Here is a 23,050-nt window from a genome sequence, read left to right as displayed (position 1 = left end):
CGCGAGCGTCTGAGCGAGGCCGGGCGCGGCGGCCTTCCCTCACGCGCCCTCCGAGCCAGCGCCCGCGAACGCCTCCTGAACCCGCCTCACTCCTCTGGGCGGCCCAGGCCGCCGGCTCCGCCGATCCCCCGGCCCACCTGGTGGCCCCGGCCCTGGCCGCCACCCCCGCGGCGGTTCCCCGAGCTCGTCCCGGACGCGCGCCCGGGCGGCGGGGGCTCAGCGGCCACCGCTGCCTCGGGGGAGCGAGGGCGGGAGGGTGTGTGTGCGCGCGTGTGAGCAGGGGGTGCCAGCGGGGCTGCAGCGGAGGCACTTTGGAAGAATGACTCTGGAGTCCATCATGGCGTGCTGCCTGAGCGAGGAGGCCAAGGAAGCCCGGCGGATCAACGACGAGATCGAGCGGCAGCTCCGCAGGGACAAGCGGGACGCCCGCCGGGAGCTCAAGCTGCTGCTGCTGGGTGAGTACAGCTTGGGGCTGGCCTCCCTGGGCCCTGCCACCGGGCCTCTCTGGCCCGCGCCCACTACCTCAGGTCTCTAGGGGCAGCTGCCCTCCGCGACCCCCACCCCCGGGCGCCCGCCGCTCGCCCCTTTCCTTCCTATGCGCGCCCCCGGCCACTACCCGCACCCTTGCGGGCGCGCGCGCGTACAAACACACACACACACACACACACACACACACACGTTCGGGCTGCCCTTCCCGGTGCTTCGGTGTGTGCCTGTTCGTGTCCCAGAGGGTTGTGCATTTTGTGCTGTGCATCTGCTAAGTGGCAGATCACTTGGGGCTTAGACGCGGGGATGGGAAGGTGGGCTATAGCGTTGATCTTTCTGTGTAGTGCCCGCGGTGCCGGGTGGGTTAGTGAAGCCGGGAGCTGTGTGTGGCCCAGAGGGTCGCGAGTCGAGCCAGGGAGCTTTGGGGGATGGCGTATGGTGGGGTGGCCTTTGTGCATCCATTATCTTGCATTCTGGGGTCTGGAGGGAATGGTGGATTGGTGGGCAGACTCGCTACGATCCTCCAAGGAGTGATGAGGATACCGAAGAAAGGGGCTTATGTTTTGGGGGCGGGGCGGGAGGGCAAGCCCAAACGTGTCATACAAGTGCTGTTCTCTAGCCACTAGACCACTGAAAGGAGAGACCCCAGAAGAGTTTCTTGGCCGGTGGATGGTGACAGGCGTGTTTCTCGTTTGCACCATTTCTTCCGGATAAAGATGAGGGATAGGAAAGCGTTGTGTTGTGTGGTTGTTGACAGCGAAGGGTGTCTTTTGTTTAATGAGGCGACCCAGATGTAGGCCTGAATTCACAGTAGTTACTACTGAAAACCAGCGCAGCTTCTCAGTTACTCTCCTGGAAACAAATAGAAACCTTTTGTTTAAAACGGACAGAATTTTAATATCTTTGGAATCTGGGCTAGAAGGAAAACGGAAGCATACAGCAAAAATTTCCTCTAATCTCTAAAAGAAAGAAAGAAAAACCCACCCAACATTCTGCTTTAACACTAAGTTAGCAAGAAAATGCCATTTCTCAAATAGGAATTCTATTGATTATTATCTCTGAGAGAATGTTCAGAATCAAGCCATCAGGGTTCACGTACAAGCCAGCTTGACATAACTCTGAGCTATTGTGGTAGAAAGAGCAAACAGCTTTGCAGTAACAGGCCTGAAAAATGTCTGCACTTGTGTTCTAGATATTTGCATGTGTAATAATACATTTCTCAAACATTTCTGTAAAAAAAAGAATATTGTTAAGATTTGAGAAGCATGCCTTTTCTTTCTTATCTGGAGCATTCCATCTGCTAGCTCAAGGAACCAATTGCCTTTGGGACTGAACTACTTATGTACTGGATTATTTACAAGCAGGAACAAAATATAATGATCACAAATAGTTACCAATGGTTAATTCATATGTCATGATTTATGTCTTCATTTTGAAACCTGATTAGATAGGTGTATACATATTTACAAAGAATAGAGGCAAAGAGTTGAATGAAAGATGTGAGCTTCAGGGAATGAAAGAAGCCAGGGGAGGGGAAAACTGGGATTGAAAAGTGAAGGTCCTTTTTTAGTTCTCCTTCCTTTTCTCATTTGACCCTACTTCAAATGGCTGAAAACATGAAATTGAAGGTGTTTTTTTGAATTCTCAAGATTGAGAAGAAAATAGTGAGGGCAAGAGAAACATATAGTGTTCAACTACACAATGTAAGAGAAAAGCATGTGTTTGGAGGGACTTGCCTTATGATCTGGGTTTTATTTTTCTTTTTCCTTGTTGACAATCTATAGGTTTTTGCAAAACTCTGAACAGGGCCTTTGAGGTTCCTTTAACCAACCCTAACTGCCAGAAATGTGACAGTTCTGGGCCCAGCAGCTCTTGAGTTAAAGCCTAGGGGTTTGTTAAAGACCTTGGGGTTTAAATGTCTAAGAGGGAAATCCACTTATATGGCTGCTTAATTACATATTGTATATTTGGGTAATACTGTGCTTTTAAAAATGAACTTGCGAGATGATTTTCTGAGGAAAAAAATGTAAACTAAACCAGTTTTACTACTAAAGTGGAGGTAGTATGGATAACTTTTTTTATTTTATTAGATATTTGAGCAGGATTTATTAACCCAGCCCCACCTCATCTCCCAAATATGGCCTGGTAGAAGTAGGAGAAAAATACATGAATTCAGCACCTACATTCATTACTGACATTTCATTATACAGTTTTCTCAGAAACATGATCCTTGGACACCATGTACAAATTGCTACTGCTTCATATTCTAGATATGTTGCTTTTGTAACATAACTACTGCGCTTCCTATACTATTTGTATAGTAACGATATGTATTAAACATAGATTTGTATGTGTATGTATAGGTGTGTGATTTCACAAGTTTATGAGTTGAAGAGGGAAACCAGGGTAGATTTGAACAAGGGGAGATCTTGGGGAGTGGTTCTGTATGAGGATTTTTTGAGGTGCTGCTTTGTGAATAGACTGAATTTTTTGGTTCCTTCCTCCATTTAAATGACACCTGTCCAGAGGAGATTGCAGAATGTATCCTGTCACAGTTTAAAGATCTGCTAGTATTTTTAACCAATTTATTTAAATGGAGGAGTCACCTTATGTTGAAATGAAATTCAATATAAAATTATTTTCTTAGTAAGTTTTAGTTCAAGGCATGACACGATTTTAATGGGAAAGGATTTGCTTGGCAGAGATGAAAGTAGTGACTCTTGCATTTATTCACATAATTATTTACTTTTACATAGTAATAATATAGAAACATTAGAAAAGAAAAATAGTGGTTATCTGACTAGATAATCAGGTGTGGCAGTAAAATTTGGGCTATTTTGATTCATATTCAGGAATTATGCCAAAGTCTTCCAAATTTATTCCATAATACATAATGTTTTGGTTTTTGTTACTAAAAAAAATGAACTCTGAAGATCACGATTTTATTTGCCACAGGTAAAACATTACGATTATAGATTACATGTCTCTATAATTAAAAAAATTCATTCTATTCACAAATTTTAAATGGAAGAGTAACATTAAATTCTGAATTCTTGCTTTCTTTAACTTATCCATTCCTTTTTTAAATATATATTTATTTTTTAGTTGGACACAATATCTTTATTTATTTATCTTTATGTGGTGCTGCGGATTGAACCCAGGGCCTCGCACATGCTAGGCGAGGGCTCTACTGCTGAGCCACAACCCCAGCCCAACTTATTCATTCTTTGAATCATTTATTAATGTTCATTTTCTTTGATATCTGAAAGAAAACTTTATATTCTACACAGATATACAAGAGAATATTTTATCTTGGCTTAACTTTTCTATATTTTCTAGGTATAGAGTACATAATTTCATTTAATTGATTCATATCATGAGTATTTACTAAATGTTTCTATTGGTGGCACAGAGGTTATACTATTTAATATTAATTTGCATTTAGATCTATTTGAAACAAGTAGACCTGAGTGTTTACTTTAGGTCTTAGATATTCATTGTGAAGTTTTATTCAGTTCTTTAAAGATACATTTTTCTCCCTGTTAGCCTGTTCTTATTTTACATGTGTCTGAAATATTTACTCTTTAGATTATAATCAAATAGGAAGATTTAATAAAAGTTTTTTATTGATTGTTTTCCACCTATTGAAAACAGGCAAAGATTAGGTCAATTTTAAATGGAAGGTTATATATTGCTTTTCTGAACAGAGTTACATATGTGTAGATTTTCTTCTGTTCTGCACTATAAGCGTGTAAGGGTAGGATTGTGTCTGTGTTCACTGTTAAATTCCAGCTTCCAGCACAATATCTAGCTAGAATGTTCTCAATAGATATTGGCTGAATGAATGATTTTATTTATGACCCTCTTGCTAGAAATTGTGACAATAATGAATAAATTATAGAGACATGGGGATCTGTAATGTTTTATCTGTGGCAGATAAAATCATGATCTTAAAAAAATAATTGTACCTTTAAGTAGTCCTAATAACAGCCTCTCTCTGGAAATACCAATTGGTTACAGATGCATTTTAGAACAAGAGGTGTTAATGTTAGATGTTACATTACATGTTGAACCAGTGTATTACAGTTCTGTCCTGGGTGCATTTGGGAATGATAGCAGTCATACTCGAAGAAGGAAAGTTGAAAGGAAAAAGAAGGAATTCTTAGCCGTCCACCCCCACCCTCACCTTTTTGAGAATCCTGGACCTTGAGCCCAGGGCTTTGTGCATGGTAGCCAAGTACTCTGCCACTGAGCTACATCCCCAGCCCTTCCTAGTTTTTACTCTGAGGCAGGGTCTTACAAAGTTCCCCAGGCTGGCCTTGAACTTGAATCTTCCTGCCTTGGCCTCTGAGTTGCTGGAATTACAAGGTATATGTACCATGCCTGGCTTCTTAATTACTTTTATCATGAAGAGACTAGTTTAAACCTATCATCTTTTTGTCATATATTTTTCTCTATGGTATACTGATCAGAGGGAATTTTTATTTTTTATTTTTTTCTAGAATATAAGTGAGCATCAAGCAGATTCTTGTGATTTTCTCATATCACAAGACAGGTGAAGTTTAGGCCAATTTTACACAGTGGTAGTTAAATACAGAGTATTAGGAATTGTAGACGGGACATTTTAAATACAAAGAGTATATACATTTATACGAAAAACTGCACGGCAGGCTGGCAGTGCTCCAGCCAATTTAGATTAGATGCACATCAGGGTGAAAGTGCCTTTCCCTCTGTCCACCAGTAGTTCATTTGGGAAGAATGGGTATGTTAATGGAGGAAAGTGGGTATGTATGTTCATTGTTTGAACTAGTCTAGTGGCTGTCTAGGATGACTCCTGAGGACCCAAGAATGAAAGCATTCCTTTAAGTAGTCCTAATAACAGCCTCTGGAAATACCAAAATGTGTTTATGATGCTGCTTTTAAGGATTGATGGATTTTATTTTTTGCTACTCTTTTAGCTTCCAAGTGTTGAATATGTTTCTAAATGTCAGAATTTATATGGATGCAATTTTTTGAAAGAAATTGCTTATAGTTTATATCTGAAGATTGAAGTGAGAACATCCCTCATAAAAATAAAAACTGTACCTCTGACTAATAGAGCCTTTGGAGTAAGATTTCACATTGAACTTGGTAGCAAAATTCATTGTTTAGATCTGCCTTATAACTGTTAGTTCTGTGCATATATGTTATTTCTTTATATGGGAACTTGACCTGGTTAAAATCCTGCTGAACAGTGAAATTATTCCATGTGAATGTATTCAAATGTTTTTACATAGGGTTTGAAAAGAGAACCAGAAGAATCATTTAGTAGCCATTTTGTTTACTACAAATAAATTTCATAGCCTCTTTTTTATTTAGAAAAAAAAAACCCAGCTCTGTTTTTTAAGAAATGGCTCTTGTTCAGTTTTTAGAAGTGCCTAATAAATGTAGTTATGGTCTTTATTACAGATGAATTTTTAAGAACCTGAAACAGCTTTTGCAGTTTTGAGACTGCATGTTATGCTAAACTTAACTGAAAAAAGGAACAGATTTTTTTTTTCATGATCTAGGGAAACTTATACTTGAAATGAAATTAGCAACATTTTCTAAGGATGATTTTGATTCTAGCATTTATATTAATTTTTCCTTACAGGAAATTATTAGTTCTGTTGATATTAGTGGAAATGTTGTTTGGGTGTTATAGAAAAGAAATAGGGAGCTCAAAGAGAATGTCTTGAAAGAAAGAGAAGCCATTTTAAGAAGGTTAAGATTGTTTTCTTGCTAAGAAGGTGGAGTGAATCTGTTAAGACAGTCTATTGGGTTGAGAGAAATACAAGTATTTGTAGCAGCACATTTAAAGTCTCATTTCTGGTTGAAGAGGGAGGCAGAGACATTTTTCAAAGGGACACTTTTGTAATAGCTTTTAAGTAATTTTAAGATCTTTGCAGAATTAATCCTAGGGAAGTGTGAAATAGCAATAGAAGGTAAAATGTGTGATTGTTGGTAATTAAATCTGTGGCAATAACTGACTACAGTAAACAGTGAACATTAAAGAGAGTGATTCTTTGATGCAGTTTTGTATGAACAGCTGTTACTAATAAAATTATAGGAAGTTGTTCGACAATCACCTTTGATTTGTTGCATTACTGATATGTAAGAAATCTTTCTGATTTCTCAAACATGTAGTTAAAAAAAAAAGAACCTACACATATTGACAAAACGAGTTAATGAATCCTAAATGGTCACAAATCTGTGCATACAAACAAAAATAAACATAGATGTTGTGATGATTAGAGCCCCAAAGTGAATTTGCTGTATAGCTCTGTATTAACTTTTATACCTGTTCATTATTTTTGAAATCAGTATAGCATATATTATTATAAGCCTTCCTGGTTAATATATTTTTTTGTGTGTTTTTGGTGCTAGGATTGAATTCTGGGGCTTATGCATTTTAAGCATGCACTCTATCACTGAACTATACCCCCAGCCCCCTCCTAGTTCAGTTGCAAAGAAAAAATTAGTATTATTAAAAACTAAAATTATGCAGATGTCTCAAATTCATTTATTCAATAAACACTCATCAATTACTGAAAATAAACATTTCCTGTAAAATTTCATATCAGGCATACATTAAAAAGGAAGTTGTATATGAAATGTTGGCCTAATGAACAAATATTAAACACTCACTGTGTGCAAAGTAATGTGTTGTGTGAGGTATTCCTTATTTCTTATTTGCCAAGGGCAAGGACTAGGAGTATTTCTCACAAGCTTGTTTCATAGTAGTTGCCCATATTCTGGCATGTCCTACTAATTTTTGGCCTTCCTGGCTTTGGCTTTTCTGTTGGCTCTTCATACAAAGAAAACAAAATAATCTGAATGAAGGCCATTGTAGGAGCTTTCTGGGGATTTACAACTGGGGAAAGCAGATGACTTTGAGAATTTGGATTTCTAAGTTTATATGCATTATTTTCTTCCAGAATGTCATTTTTGTGTTTAAATGTGGGAACCTGTTTATGATTGCTTGTCTTATGTTTCTACCGGATTGGAAGTTTCATGAGGGCAGAGATAAGTCACTTTTATCATAGCATCACACAATGCTTACTTAGTTGATTTCACAGTGATTTTATTACTAGTAACTAAGGGTGTATGGGTAGCTGGATTCCCCAAATAAAGTAATGGAAGTGAATTTAAACTTCTTGCTTTCTTTTAATAGAATCATCCGTAGATTCTTCATTTTCTGCTTCTCTTTGCTGTTTTGTGGGCCACCTGGGGCACAGTAAAAGGAATTCTGTTTTAAAGACCGGATGGTTTTGGCTTTTTGCCTGTCTCAGTTATTCTCCAGGGAGAGTATTTCAGGTGAACATTCTCATATTGTTTCAGGTTGAAAAGCCAAAGGCCATGGATTCAGCAGTTCCAATGGAAAGACTGTCCTTTGACATTTGAAAATTCCATGAACCCCTTATTACATGATTAATCTTGGATTTGGATTGTGAGCAGTTGATTGCTTTAGAAACAAAATAATCATCTCAAGGAAGTGTATAATGGATTGTGGTGTGGTTGAGAATTAAAATTTTTAAAATATCATTATTTTCCTGAAACCTCACAGAAGGAACTATAATTGATCCACATATTAAAGAAAAAGAGGTAGAGCAAGACTTTTTGGCTCAGTTGTAGTAAGTGAATAGAGGTGTTTAGAAACATAATCATGTGTGTTTCTATTTAACTTGTGTTTTTTTGTTTTCCCCCTTTGTAGCACTGGAATCATAAGTTAATTGCCTTTTTTTTTTTTTGGTCACCACTTGGTAAAAAAAATAAAAATAGAATTTTCTCTCTTTTTTTGTTTTAAAAGCATTTTTCATCATTTTAAATGTTTCTCTTCTACATTTCCTTTGCTGTGGGAACAGTAGGGTGATTGGTTGCCTCTTGTACTACCATACATTTCCTGGTGACTGCAGCTGTCTAGTTGTTTTTAAAGAAAAATGCTCCAGTGATTTTACCCACCCCCCATTATTCAGGCTCCCAGTCATTTACTACAGGTACCCCCAATCCCTTCCATGTGAATGCTATTTATTCACCCATTTTAAAAATTTTTTTGTTTTTTAGTTGTAGTTGGACAAAATGCCTTTATTTTATTTATTTATTTTTATGGTGCTGAGGATTGAACTCAGTGCCTCTCATGTGCTAGGTGAGCGCTCTACTGCTGAGCCACAACCCCAGGCCTCATTTTCCCATTTACTCTTACCATGTCTTCCTTAAAAACGCTGGGAGGGGTTCCTCAGATTCTCTGGTTTGCACATTTCCTTAAGATTTAGAGAACTTCTAAGTTGATACTTCTGTCAGACATCATGTGGCAGTGAGCTGGTGAGAGGGGAAGTTGGGTGCTTTAATACATTAAATGAAATGGATTTGTGAACGTGGGTGTAGGAGATGATTAACTTTCTTTTGCTGTACTTACTCTGGGTTGCAGAGCAAAATTTGTTGTTACTGAAATAAATGTAAAATTCTCCTTCCTTTTCCAGAGGGCAGGGACTTGAGATTGGTTCATGATTACCAGCAGAGAATTAGTGAGCCAGAGCTGGGTAATATAAGGGGCCACTGGGTTGCAAAATAGGATGCAGTGTATTTGTTGGAAGGGGAAAAGATCCTGTAAGCTGTAGGTGGATGTGGAGTTATGTCACATCTTTTTCATTTAACTGTTTGTATGTCCTGGTCTCAATTACTTGAGAACTTTAATGACATCTCTTTCTGATTGCATTTCCTTGCAGATATTAAGAAGGATGATAGTAACCATGTCCTTTGTTACACCTAGGCAGCCTTTTGGGTTTTTTTTTTTTTTTTTTTTTTTGCTTTTTTTAAGGGAAAGATGCCATGTGAATTGATATTTTATGATCTATGCTTTGCACAGCACCTTCAGCCTCCATGATATACATTCTTTCTGCAGATGGCAAATGCAGTTTTCCTCTTGTCCTAGAGAGCTGACCCATTTCCTGTGACTTGTTCTAATAATACAGGATGACTTTAATGTTAGTTCATAGCTTGTCCTTAAAAGAATGCCAGATACTTAAGTATTTAACCCTCTTGGCTCTCTTAATTCGTGTAATATATTTTTGAGAATTGACAAACCATGTGATGATTTAAAAACAATGGCAGACTGGCTTTGTGAAAATTTATTTGACTAAATAATTAAACACGCCTTATGACTGAGCATTCTGGATTAATTATGTTTATTTGTTCTAAAACCTGCAGCTGAAAAGCTATCTAGTATTCCTGCCTTACCTCTGAATTTTTTTTTCCCCTCATACAACTAACCTTTGATTATTTTTGTTCCTTTGTTTTGCTGCTTTTTGTATAACAACCTGTAGAATGAAGAGATTGGATGAAATGATCTCTAAGGACTGTTTGAACTTTGAAACTTTTTCTGCTTCCCTTCTGCAGCTTCTGCATCTCTGCCACTTTCTGTCTAAACTCATCCGTGGATGAAGGGTCTGAGGTCCCCCTACCCCCTTTCCAGTGGTGGTAGACTGAACAAGGGAGCATTGCTGGATGGGCTGCTCCTAACTGGCCTGGATCTTTTTTTTTTTTTAATATTTTTTTAGTTGTTGATAGACTTTTTTTTTTTTTTTAAATTCATACGCGGTGCTGAGAATCGAACCCAGTGCCACATGCCAGGCTACTACTGAGCCACAGTCCCAGCCCCTGGCCTGGATCTTCTCTCTTTTCCCTCCATAAGAGCTTTGAGTGCCCTACAGGCAGCTTACCACTTCTGGACGAGGGCCTGTGAATGAGGCCTTAGCAAGTCTGTCCAGAGCTCCCCCTCCTGCTGTCTGGCATGCTGCTGATAGTTGCACTGTCTTCATAGGGAATGGTATCAAAAACCTCCTGTTGTATCAGCATGGGTCTCTTGCTTCCTGCAGGAAGGGTGATATCCTGGGAGGCACTGAGGTGGAGCATAAGAAGCACAGTGTTCAGGCGCTGCTCTGCTCAAGCCTGAGTCTTTTCTTACAAATCCTTAGTCAGTTTTCTTTCACTCGCTACTTCTTTTTTTGTTTGTTTGTTTTTTCTTGACTGGGCCATAAGCATTACTTTTCATGTGCCTACAAGTAATCTCTGCTCTTCAAGTCCATGTCTGCCGTTTTTAGTTAGTGCTGGCTGGTTTGCCTTTTGAGCCTGGGTACCAAGAAGGCCCCATATACCAAAGCAGAGCACATTTGGGGAGTTGCTTTGTATCTAGATCTAGTAGGTCCCTTTTCCTCATCTTTCCAGGAAAGATTCAGCAGTAAGCCTTGACTCATTTGTGTTCATTTCTTCTTCTGTTATTGTGTCACTATTTCCTTGGGGCTCCCAGTGAAACTAGAAAAACATGCATGGCATAGATACTGAGATAAAGATTTTTATGCTTTTTTTTTTGTTTTAAAATATATTTAATGGTGTAACCTCTGACCCATCCTCATTTGCCATGACTGTGATCAGAGGAACCTTAAAATAGTAACTTCCTACCCTTATGTGCATATATGATTACATGACCTGTGTAACTCTACATCATGTACAACCATGATGTTACACATGAAGTTACACTCCATTTATGTATGATGTGTCAAAATGCATTCTACTGTCATGTATAACTAATTATAACAAATAAAAAATATATTTTAAAAAAAGTAACTTCCTATGTCCTTTGTCTGCATCTGGAGAAAGGGCTTTGACCAAAGAAGGAACAGCTAGATTCTTACCTGAGGCCTGGAGAAATGCTATAAAAAAGGGCCTAATTCTTATTCTTCTGATGGTGTCAGGCAGGCGATTGGCATTCCTGGGCACCTGCTTTCCTCCTGGCCCACTGCCTTTTCATTATCTGGTCAGCATCAGGCTTTGATCTTAGATTTGGAGTTAGACAGGTGCTGGGGGAAAAAGAGAGCAAAGGAGAGTAATGGGGAGTCCATGGGACTTGGAAGGGTAGAGGGTATTTGCTAATAGGGGTGGTACAGTTGTTTCTTTGCCAGGCTCTGGAGGGAAAGAGAAGAAAGCACAGGAGAGGTGCCTGTGACTTTGCTTGGTGTTCTCTACCAGGAAGAGCTAGGCTAATGATGCTTCTTCTGCTGGTTCTAACACCTAACCATATTTCTCCATCCTCTCATATGCTGTGTGGTTCTTTTTAGATGGTAGATTGAGAGATGAAGTATAGAAGCCTGGGTTGGATAGAAGTTTATAGTGTAGATACTCTATCCTGCAGGTTACATAGACTTAAGCGCAGAGCTTATGTGGAACACTCCAGAAAACCATTCACATATTAAAATAAAAATTGCAACATGGCTCCTCCATTATTGTCTTGAGAATTCTGTTCATTTAGCAGTAGGTTATGAGAGTGTTTCTTGAGACATCCTCATCCAGGAAATCTGCTTTTACCTAGCTTGCTTCTCTTACAATGGAGTGCCTTTCAGTGGTCCAGGGCAGTAGAAGATAAGCAATTTCATGAGGTATTCTTGCCAGATAGATTCATACTCAGGTGGCGACATGTACTGCAGAAGTAATTTTGCAGTTTGTAGATCAATTGGGCCATTACATCCAAGCCTAGCAGTGGACTTTGCGTGTGCACATGTGCACAAATGAAAACATGCTAAGCCCACACTTACCATTGAGCTATATCCCAGCTTAAGTTACTTAATCCCTATTTCTAATTATGACCAGCATTCAAAATAGAGTTGTGTTGATCTATATTATCAACGTAAGAGGATTTCTTGACTCAAAGTATGGGCAGGTATATTTTGAAAAATCTGAGTAATTTTGAGTAATTCAAGAGAAGAATTAGATAGTGCTGAAACAAAAAGATACTTGAAATCAGTCACCCAATGATTTATTTTTTCCTAATAAATATATTCTTCCTTTATAGTATATAATGTATCTTTAAGTATTGTGGTCGGGACTGGATTTATGTTATATTTTATAACTGGTTTTATTGCTAGTCACTTCCACAAACTAATGAATTGCCATATATTGGCTCCTTTTGGAGGCAAGCTTGGCTCTGATATGGCATCTGGAGGGGGCAAGGCCTTGCTGTGATCAAGGACTAATGGCCTCTGAACATTGTTTCTCCTGCTGTGCCATGGGTCATTTAAATGTTCTCCAAATTACAATAGAAATGACTATAGAGATTTCAGGCATATATAACCTTATGTAGTGATGATTCCCTTAAATTTCCCATCTTCTGTGGGACAAGAAACCTGTATGTTGCTTTATTAGTTTGTGACAATTTGTATTTTCTTAGAATTTGTATTTCCATAAAATCTTTGACAAAGAGTTGCATTGTTTTAAAAATATATTTTTTTAGTTGTAGGGGGACACAATGCCTTTATTTTTAGTTATTTATTTTTATGTGGTGCTGAGGACCCAGTTCCTCACCTGTGCTAGGCGAGCACTCTACTGCTGAGCCACAACCCCTGCCCCAAGAGTTGCATTTTAATAGAGGAAAGTATAGGACTTCATTCATATCTTTTTAGGGAAATTTTAATTCCCATTATATTTTCATGAAAATCACCAGCTTTGTCCATTGAGAAACACATTTTCTGTAGGGCTTTCTACTCCAAGCCATGGTTATTATGAGAATACAAATCTCTAAAGTTTTTCTAAATCTCCAGAGTTTGTGAATTGCTACTCAAGTTACAGTGTATCCTTCCCAGAATTAATTAATACATCCAGCATCCCCTAGTCCTGAGTCGTGAGGTCACCCAGTGATTTATTTTTTCCTAATAAATATATTCTTCCTTTATATTATATAATGTATCTTCAAGTATTGTGGTCGGGACTGGATTTATGTTATATTTTATTTTGTTTTTGAAATGAAATAAAGAAGGAACACTTGACATATATATATCCTCTGGTTAAGATAGAAAAAAAATAGTTATTTGATGAGAAAACTGTTGTATTTAATAGTTCAAGTTTTTTCTTTTTTAATATTTATTTTTTAGTTTTAGGTGGACATAAATATCTTTATTTTATTTTTATGTGGTGCTGAGGATTGAATCCAGTGCCTCACACGTGCTAGGCAGGCACTCTCTCTACCTTTGAACCACAACCCCAGCCCAGTAGTCCAAGTTTTGAGTCAAAAGGAGAGGTTTGTTTTTTTCCATTTGAGACTTATGTTCTTAAGGAATGCATTATTTTCATGTTAGCCTTTGAGTGACAGCCCATTCGTTATTTGTTAAATCTTATTTTTCAGCAATTTTGAAATTTTACAAATAAGGCAATTTTTTTTTGCACAAAATTTTAAAAAAACTGGTTAAAAATTTATCCATAAATTTCTTCAAAATGCACCAGTCTAATTTAAGAACCATGATCTTTTTCTGTGTATTATTTCTTTCTAGTCTGTGTGTCTCCCCATCCCCCGTTTCTCACATAGGTATAATCATGCTGTAGTTTAGCAGTATGTTGCAAGCATTTTCTACATGACAGTGTAGAGTTCATATTAATGTTTGAAATAGCTGTGTAAGATTTTGTCGAAAAGATGTATACTAATTTGTTTACTCAGTCCCTTTTTTTTGCATTAGTTTTCTTTCAGTGTTTCCATTTGAAAAATAATGTTGTGATAAAGTTCTTGGTGGATAGCTTTTAAAAACACAAACAATTTTGTTAGAGACGGTTCATAGGTTATAGGACATAAAAACTTTTTACGACTGTTTACATTGTTTACATATACCCAAAGTATATTCTAAAATGATTGTATACAGTTGGTAACATTGATTAGTATTATGAGAGCATCAGTAAGTTAGTAGATAAAAAATGGTTATGTAATTTTAAATTTGCATTTATTTGATCACTAGTGAGAACAATCATTTTCCCATGTTTGTTTTTAGTTAGATATCTTATTTTGTGATTTGTCTATTCATTTCTTTTGCCTATTTTTGAGCTCCAAACATACAAATGAAACTAGCTTTTTGTCATATTTGCTGCAATAAACTTGACCCCAGTCTGTTGTTTTTCTTTTTCTTCATTTGTATTGTTTAATATGGAAGTTTTTAAAATTATCAAGCCAAATCTGTTGATCTTTCGCTATTCTGTTTTAAAACAAAAATCTTAATCAGCTTTAGATATTCCATGAAAGCCAGATTTACTGCCATTGGTTTTGACAAAACTAGATTGAATGTAGTGTGTTATACATCACTGTTGTATGATTCTTTTTCTTTCAAAATGAAAATGAAGTATACATATCTGTTCACACAGATCCTATAACATGAGCCATTCTATATATAATTGCCTTTTTTGGGGTCCAGTAATGTGTAAGATATCTTGCCATGTTCATATAAATTTTTTCGCATAATTTTTATGAATTTTTAGTGTTCCAGTATTTTTTGTTTTCTTTTTGCTGTGCCCTGGGATGGAATATACGGCCTTAAGCATGCTAGGCAAACTCTCTACCCTGAGCTTCATACTCAGCCTCCAAAGTATTTTAAATCATACAGAAGGGGATATAGCTACCAGCTCATAAAAGCCAGCTGTGTACATTTTTTTGTCAACTCTATATTCAGTGACTTCACTTTGGCAGCTTGAAATTAGTCATGGTGGGAGTGTTTACACCACAGAAATTGGTAATAAATATTTATCAGGACACCACTCTTTATACTTGACCCCTATTGATGAATAGTTACTTTGAGTCCATTAATTTTTTTTTTTAAACAATCAGTGCAACTGTGAACCATGGTAGGGAATACTTCTTTGTACACTTTTATGATTGTTTCCCTCAAATAAATTCCCCAGAGTTTGATGATCTGCCAATGATAGTCTTATTTAAAATGTTGATACATGTTAACCACATTGCCTTTCAGAAAGGTTCTATTGGTTTGCTTTCCCACCCCTAGTTTCTGTTTTTGGCTGTTTTGACCTATTTCACTATCATTGGATTATGCCAATCTGAGGGGCAAAAAAATGTTCTTGCATTGATTTGCATTTTATTGAATTGATTTATTTTAAACAGTTTTTATTTTCTAAGCTGCCTATAAGCCCCTTCACCTACCTACAAAAAATAACTAATAAATGTTTCAGTTTATTATTTAAATTAGTATATTTAAGAAAATACTTTAAGCTTCCACATTAATTTTTTTAATTAGTTATACATGACAGTGTGTGTGTCAAGTTTGTGTGTCTCCCCGTCTCCCGTTTCTCACATAGGTGTAATCATGCTGTAGTTTAGCAGTATGTTGCAAACATTTTCTACATGACAGTGTAGAGTTCATATTAATGTTTGAAATGGCTGTGTAAGATTTTGTCGAAAAGATGTATACTAATTTGTTTACTCAGTCCCTTTTTTTTTTTTTTTTTTTTTTTTTTAATTTTTTATTGTTGGCTGTTCAAAACATTACATAGTTCTTGATATATCATATTTCACAATTTGATTCAAGTGGGTTATGAGCTCCCATTTTTACCCCATATACAGATTGCAGAATCACATCAGTTACACATCCATTGATTTACATATTGCCATACTAGTGTCTGTTGTATTCTGCTGCCTTTCCTATCCTCTATTATCCCCCCTCCCCTCCCCTCCCCTCCCCTCCCCTCTTCTCTCTCTGCTCCCTCTACTGACATTCGTTTGTCCCCCTTATATTATTTTTCCCCTTCCCCTCACTTCCTCTTGTATGTACTTTTGTATAACTCTGAGGGTCTCCTTCCATTTCCATGCATTTTCCCTTCTCTCTCCCTTTCCCTCCCACCTCTCATCCCTGTTTAATGTTAATCTTCTTCTCATGCTCTTCGACCCTACTCTGTTCTTAGTTACTCTCCTTATATCAAAGAAGACATTTGGCATTTGTTTTTTAGGGATTGGCTAGCTTCACTTAGCATAATCTGCTCTAATGCCATCCATTTCCCTGTAAATTCTATGATTTTGTCATTTTTTAATGCAGAGTAATACTCCATTGTGTATAAATGCCACATTTTTTTTATCCATTCATCCATTGAAGGGCATCTAGGTTGGTTCCACAGTCTAGCTATTGTGAATTGTGCTGCTATGAACATCGATGTAGCAGTGTCCCTGTAGCATGCTCTTTTTAGGTCTTTAGGGAATAGACCAAGAAGGGGAATAGCTGGGTCAAATGGTGGCTCCATTCCCAGCTTTCCAAGAAATCTCCATACTGCTTTCCAAATTGGCTGCACCAATTTGCAGTCCCACCAGCAATGTACAAGTGTACCCTTTTCCCCACATCCTCTCCAGCACTTGTTGTTGTTTGACTTCATAATGGCTGCCAATCTAACTGGAGTGAGATGGTATCTTAGGGTGGTTTTGATTTGCATTTCTCTGACTGCTAGAGATGGTGAGCATTTTTTCATGTACTTGTTGATTGATTGTATGTCCTCCTCTGAGAAGTGTCTGTTCAGGTCCTTGGCCCATTTGTTGATTGGGTTGTTTGTTCTCTTATTGTCTAATTTTTTGAGTTCTTTGTATACTCTGGATATTAGGGCTCTATCTGAAGTGTGAGGAGTAAGATTTGTTCCCAGGATGTAGGCTCTCTATTTACCTCTCTTATTGTATCTTTTGCTGAGAAAAAACTTTTTAGTTTGAGTAAGTCCCATTTGTTGATTCTAGTTATTAACTTTTGTGCTATGGGTGTCCTATTGAGGAATTTGGAGCCCGACCCCACAGTATGTAGATCGTAGCCAACTTTTTCTTCTATCAGACGGCGTGTCTCTGATTTGATATCAAGCTCCTTGATCCATTTTGAATTCACTTTTGTGCATGGCGAGAGAAAGGGATTCAGTTTCATTTTGTTGCATATGGATTTCCAGTTTTCCCAGCACCATTTGTTGAAGATGCTATCCTTCCTCCATTGCATGCTTTTAGCCCCTTTATCAAATATAAGGTAGTTGTAGTTTTGTGGATTGGTTTCTGTGTCCTCTATTCTGTACCATTGGTCCACCCGCCTGTTTTGGTACCAGTACCATGCTGTTTTTGTTACTATTGCTCTGTAGTATAGTTTGAAGTCTGGTATCGCTATACCGCCTGATTCACACTTCCTGCTTAGCATTGTTTTTGCTATTCTGGGTCTTTTGTTTTTCCATATGAATTTCATGATTGCTTTCTCTATTTCTACAAGAAATGCCGTTGGGATTTTGATTGGCATTGCATTAAACCTATAGAGAACTTTTGGTAATATCGCCATTTTGATGATGTTAGTTCTGCCTATCCATGAACAGGGTATATTTTTCCATCTTCTAAGATCTTCTTCTATTTCTCTCTTTAGGGTTCTGTAGTTTTCATTGTATAAGTCTTTCACCTCTTTTGTTAGGTTTATTCCCAAGTATTTTATTTTTTTTGAAGATATTGTGAATGGAGTGGTTGTCCTCATTTCCATTTCAGAGGATTTGTCGCTGATATACAGGAATGCCTTTGATTTATGCGTGTTGATTTTATATCCTGCCACTTTGCTGAATTCATTTATTAGCTCTAATAGTTTCTTTGTAGACCCTTTTGGGTCTGCTAGGTATAGAATCATGTCATCCGCAAATAGTGATAATTTAAGTTCTTCTTTTCCTATTTTGATGCCTTTAATTTCTTTCGTCTGTCTAATTGCTCTGGCCAGTGTTTCGAGAACTATGTTGAACAGAAGTGGTGAGAGAGGGCATCCCTGTCTTGTTCCAGATTTTAGAGGGAATGCCTTCAATTTTTCTCCATTCAGAATGATGCTAGCCTGAGGCTTAGCATAGATTGCTTTTACAATATTGAGGAATGTTCCTGTTATCCCTAGTTTTTCTAGAGTTTTGAACATAAAGGGATGCTGTACTTTGTCGAATGCTTTTTCTGCATCTATCGAGATGATCATATGATTCTTATTTTTAAGTCTATTGATGTGGTGAATAACATTTATTGATTTCCTTATATTGAACCAGCCTTGCATCCCAGGGATGAATCCTACTTGATCATGGTGCACAATTTTTTTGATAAGTTTTTGTATCCGAGTGGCCAGAATTTTATTGAGGATTTTTGCATCTAGGTTCATTAGAGATATTGGTCTGTAGTTTTCTTTCTTTGAAGTGTCTTTGTCTGGTTTAGGTATCAGGGTGATGTTGGCCTCGTAGAATGAATTTGGAAGTTCTCCCTCTTTTTCTATTTCCCGAAGTAGCTTGAAAAGTATTGGTATTAGTTCCTCTTTAAAGGTTTTGTAAAACTCTGCTGTATACCCATCCGGTCCTGGGCTTTTCTTAGTTGGTAGTCTTTTGATGGTTTCTTCTATTTCCTCAATTGATATTGGTCTGTTTAGGTTGTCTATATCCTCCTGACTCAATCTGGGCAGATCATATGACTTAAGAAATTTATCTATGCCTTCACTATCTTCTAATTTATTGGAGTATAAGGATTCAAAATAATTTTTGATTATCTTCTGTATTTCTGAAGTGTCTGTTGTGATATTGCCTTTTTCATCCCGTATGCTAGTAATTTGAGTTCTCTCTCTTCTTCTCTTCGCTAGCATGGCTAAGGGTCTGTCGATTTTGTTTATTTTTTCAAAGAACCAACTTTTAGTTTTGTCAATTTTTTCAATTGTTTCTTTTGTTTCGATTTCATTAATTTCAGCTCTGATTTTAATTATTTCTTGCCTTCTACTTCTTTTGCTGTTGTTTTGCTCTTCTTTTTCTAGGGTTTTGAGATGAAGTATGAGATCATTTATTTGTTGGTTCAGTCCCTTTTTTTTGATAGCAGAATGCATTTCGATTCATTGCACACAAATGGAACACAACTTTTCATTTCTCTGGTTGTACACGATGTAGGGTCACACCATATGTGCAGTCATACATGTTCCTAGGGTAATGATGTTCATCTCATTCCACCATCTTTCCTGCCCCCATACTCCCTCTCCTTTCCTTCCTCCCCTTTTTTCCAAAGTTTCTCCATTCTTCCCATCCCCCCCACCCCTCCCATTATGGATTAGCATCCACTTATCACAGAGAACATTCTGCCTTTGGTTTTTTAGGATTGGCTTACTTTGATTAAGCTTCTACGTTATTACCATACATTACTAGAAATTGGAAACTTCTCTTTATTTCTAGAATGATGAACTACTCCAGGCCAAAATCCCTAGGAGGAAGAAAAAGGAACAAGATTACATGACAGGCTTAGTTATATATTGTATTATAGAAGCACAAAAGTTCTTTATTGTGATGAAGTCCAATTTACTTTTTCTTTTGTTGCTTGTACCTGAAATAATTGCTAAATCCAAGATCATAATGACTACCTTTGTTTTCTAATGAGAGTTTTATAGTTTTGGTTAGGTATTACATGTGGGTCTTTGATCCAGTTTGAGTTCCTTTTTTGTATTGTGTGAGGTAGTGTTCTGACTTCATTCTTTAGCATCAGAATGATCCAGTGGTCCTACCAGCATTTATAGAAAAGACATTCTTTTGCCATTGACTGGTCCTGATCTTTTTGTTATTAATTTACATTTGCTTTGTCTTTCTTGGAACTGCTCTACGTTTATTGTTTATTTTTTCTGTTATTGAATGAAAATATTTTCAACTATTTGTTTTAATATTTACTTGATTTGAATTACAAAGGTTTAAGGTTTTGTATTTTTTCTTAGTCATTGCTGTATAGTGTTCTTTACAGATATTCAAAAATTTTAATTTTGATTTTTGATCCAGGGTTGTTTAAGGTAGTTTAGAATTTTCCAAATGATTGTAACTTTTTTCAAGTTTGGTTATTTATTCCTAGTTTTATATAATTTTGATAGAATGTGTCCTTACTGTTTTTTATTTTTTGGAATTTATTGTCATTTTGTTTGCTTTATGGCTACATAGAAATATGTGAATATATTTAATAAAACAAATATGTGCATATTATTTACTTTTGTTACTCACATTTGCTGCTGATCTCTTTATTCATATTATGCCTGAATCTGCCAAGTACTGAGAATCGGTGCTAAAGTTTCTCATTACTCTTGGTGTTTATGGCAATTTCTTCTATTTACAGAAAATTTTGTTTTTAATATAGGTAAGTACTCTGTTTTAAGGTATATAAAAATGTTCATGAGAATTAAAATTTTATCATTATAGCATTAGCTTTTTGTGTAAATTAATGCTATTTTATCTTGAATTCAATTTGTTGCGTATTAATGTTATTCTTTTGCTCCCATTTGCTTGTTAAAAACATTTCTTGCATTTATTTTCAACTGTTCTTAATCTCTTTGTTGTTGATGCTCTCAGAGTTTTGTTCTTTTTTAAATCTTAGCCTGAAGATAGGTTAACATATAGTAGACAGGGATTTTTTTTTTCTGCCTTGCATTTGAATTCTATCCTTCATTCTTTTTTTGATTTCTTGAACTTCCCCTCACCCCATCCACCTTACCTCTGTTGCCTTTCCCTTCTTTTTCTCTTTCTTTGGTATTTGGTATATATTAGGTTTGTTGTTGCATTTCCCACTCTGATGATTTGAAAGGTATGTACTATGCTTCCTCCCCCCTCCCCCCCCGCCTTAATTTTTTTTTTTGTAGTTGTAAATGGACAAAATGCCTTTGTTTGTTTATTTTTATGTGGTGCTGAGGATCGAACCCAGTGCCTCACATATGCAGGCAAGTGCTCTGCTATATAACTTTCACCAGTAGTAGTCAAGTTATGTTTCTCAGTTTCTTAGCTTCAGAGAAGAATTAATATTTATTGTGTCTCTTCTATACATAATGGAGATACTTGTTGACCTATACCAGGGGCTGCAGACTTTTATTTTAACTTTTATTAAATTTTTTTCTTTTTCTTCCTTTTTTTTTTTTTTTTTGGTATGGGGGATTGAACCCAGGTGTGCTTTACCATGGAGCCACATGTCCACCCCTTTTTATTTTTTATTTTGAGACAGGGGTCTTGCTCAGTTGCCTAGGGCCACCTAAGTAGCTGAGACTGGCTTTGAATTTGTGATCCTCCTGCCTTAGCCTATCCAGTTGCTGGATTACAGGTGTGTACTACCATGTCTGGCTGCAAACTTCTTAGTGTAGAATCAGGTAGTAAATATTTTTTTGTTTTTCTGGGCCATATGTTCTCTGTTGGAACTATTCAACTCTGTAGTAAACACTTATTTAACGAATGGGTATGACTCTGTTCAAATAAAATTGTGGACAGTCATTGAAAGACTAAACATAAAGAAAACTGAAATTACCTTTGTTTGAGTAGAGAAAGGATATTTGTCAGATGGAATGAAAGGTGTACATGGGTATTCAGGACCATTTCCACGTTCATCATTTTAATCCACATTTCCTCTATTCTCCTCTTCTCCTTGGTAACCACCTCTGACTATTCAAACACATCTGTTCTAATCCTGCAGTGGTGTGTTGTTCTTCTCCCTTGCACTTCCTTTCTTCAGGCACAAAGTTAACATTTGATCTTGAAGCCTGTGTGCAGGAAATCATTGTAAGTTAAGCTTTAAGAACCTCCTCCAAGATTTTGTTATGTATTGCTGAATTATTCAGTTTTCTTACAGAAATTTTAGTATATATGTGTGTCTGCAATTAGAACATTTAGCATTAATTCTGTGTTAATTACCACATATTTCTTCTCTCCATTTCTTTGTTTACTTTTATTTATTTTCCTCCACCTGTAGTTGCTTGGATCATACCTTCAGATAGATTTTTTTTATTACAGAGGGTCCATGGACGATATATTTCTCGACTTCTTGTGTATTTGCAAATGACTGTGATATTTACAAATTAACTGTAACTTGAATGGGCATAGAACACTATGGAACACACCTCTTTTCTATCCATAGTGCTTGCCACATAGAAGTTCCTGTGTTGCTTTCTGACATCTTAATTTGATGAAAAGTCAGCCTGCATATTTTTTCTTTGTGATTTGCTTTTTGTTTGGATGTCTGTTTCCATAACATAGAAACTTAACAACTTTCGCATATTCTTCATATTTAATATATTTAACATGTATTTAAGTTTAATATTTAACATATTTAAAATATGTTTTATGTTCTTTATTACTTAATCTTGAAACATTGTGAACCCATTCCATCTGTATATTTATTCTTTCATTTCAAAGATTTTACCCAATTTATCATTTAATATAATTTTTATTCTTGGATTTTTTTTTTCAGGCACACCAATTATTTCAAATTGGATTTCTGTTGTTTTTCTACCAAAGATGTCAACTTCTTCCTTAATTGCTTCATTTCTGTTCTTTTCCTTGTGTGTCTTGCTCAAATCTCATTTCTGTCACTGATTTGGCAGTGTTTGGCATAAAAATATCAAGTCCAATAATTTAATATTGAATGAATGAAGTGCCTCTCTTTTTTTTAATGCTGCAAATTCATTTTTAAGTTCTGAAGTACTGTTTTTTCCTCCTGATTTCCTTTCTTAACTGACAGTTTTCATTTCACCTTTTTTTAAAAAAATCTCCTATTTCAACAGTCCACGTTTTCTTAAATTTTCTTGACATAATACAAAGCAATTACAGTCTTTTTCCTTCAGTTTCCTAGAGTAAATCTTCCAAAACATTCTCTTACCTTTCCTTCTGCATGTTCTGTGCCCTGTCTTCATTTTTACTTAGGAATGTTCTAGATTTTGTCTGGTCTTATATTTGTCCAAACATAGTGTGGGTGGAATCTCATTAACTTCCTTCCGAA

At 36.7% G+C, this 23,050-nt stretch overlaps 1 protein-coding gene across 1 annotated transcript in view; it reads left to right on the top strand.

Annotated features, from left to right (window-relative positions):
- The first annotated feature begins 206 nt into the window (after positions 1 to 206).
- The window catches only part of LOC124103218 (guanine nucleotide-binding protein G(q) subunit alpha), a 287,047-nt gene continuing 264,203 nt past the window's right edge, over positions 207 to 23,050 (top strand). The window contains exon 1 of the mRNA XM_046459712.2: positions 207 to 455. Within this exon, the coding sequence (XP_046315668.1) occupies positions 320 to 455 (136 nt within the window). The 5' untranslated portion in view covers positions 207 to 319. The remainder of the gene's footprint in view (positions 456 to 23,050) is intronic.

This window comes from Marmota monax, unplaced genomic scaffold (genome assembly GCF_021218885.2).
Source record: "Marmota monax isolate L192 unplaced genomic scaffold, Marmota_monax_Labrador192_F-V1.1 WCK01_AAM20220418_F8-fsc00172, whole genome shotgun sequence".
NCBI lineage: Eukaryota > Metazoa > Chordata > Mammalia > Rodentia > Sciuridae > Marmota > Marmota monax.
Note: the sequence above shows the minus strand (reverse complement) of the source record. Positions and strands in the feature narration are given on the sequence as shown.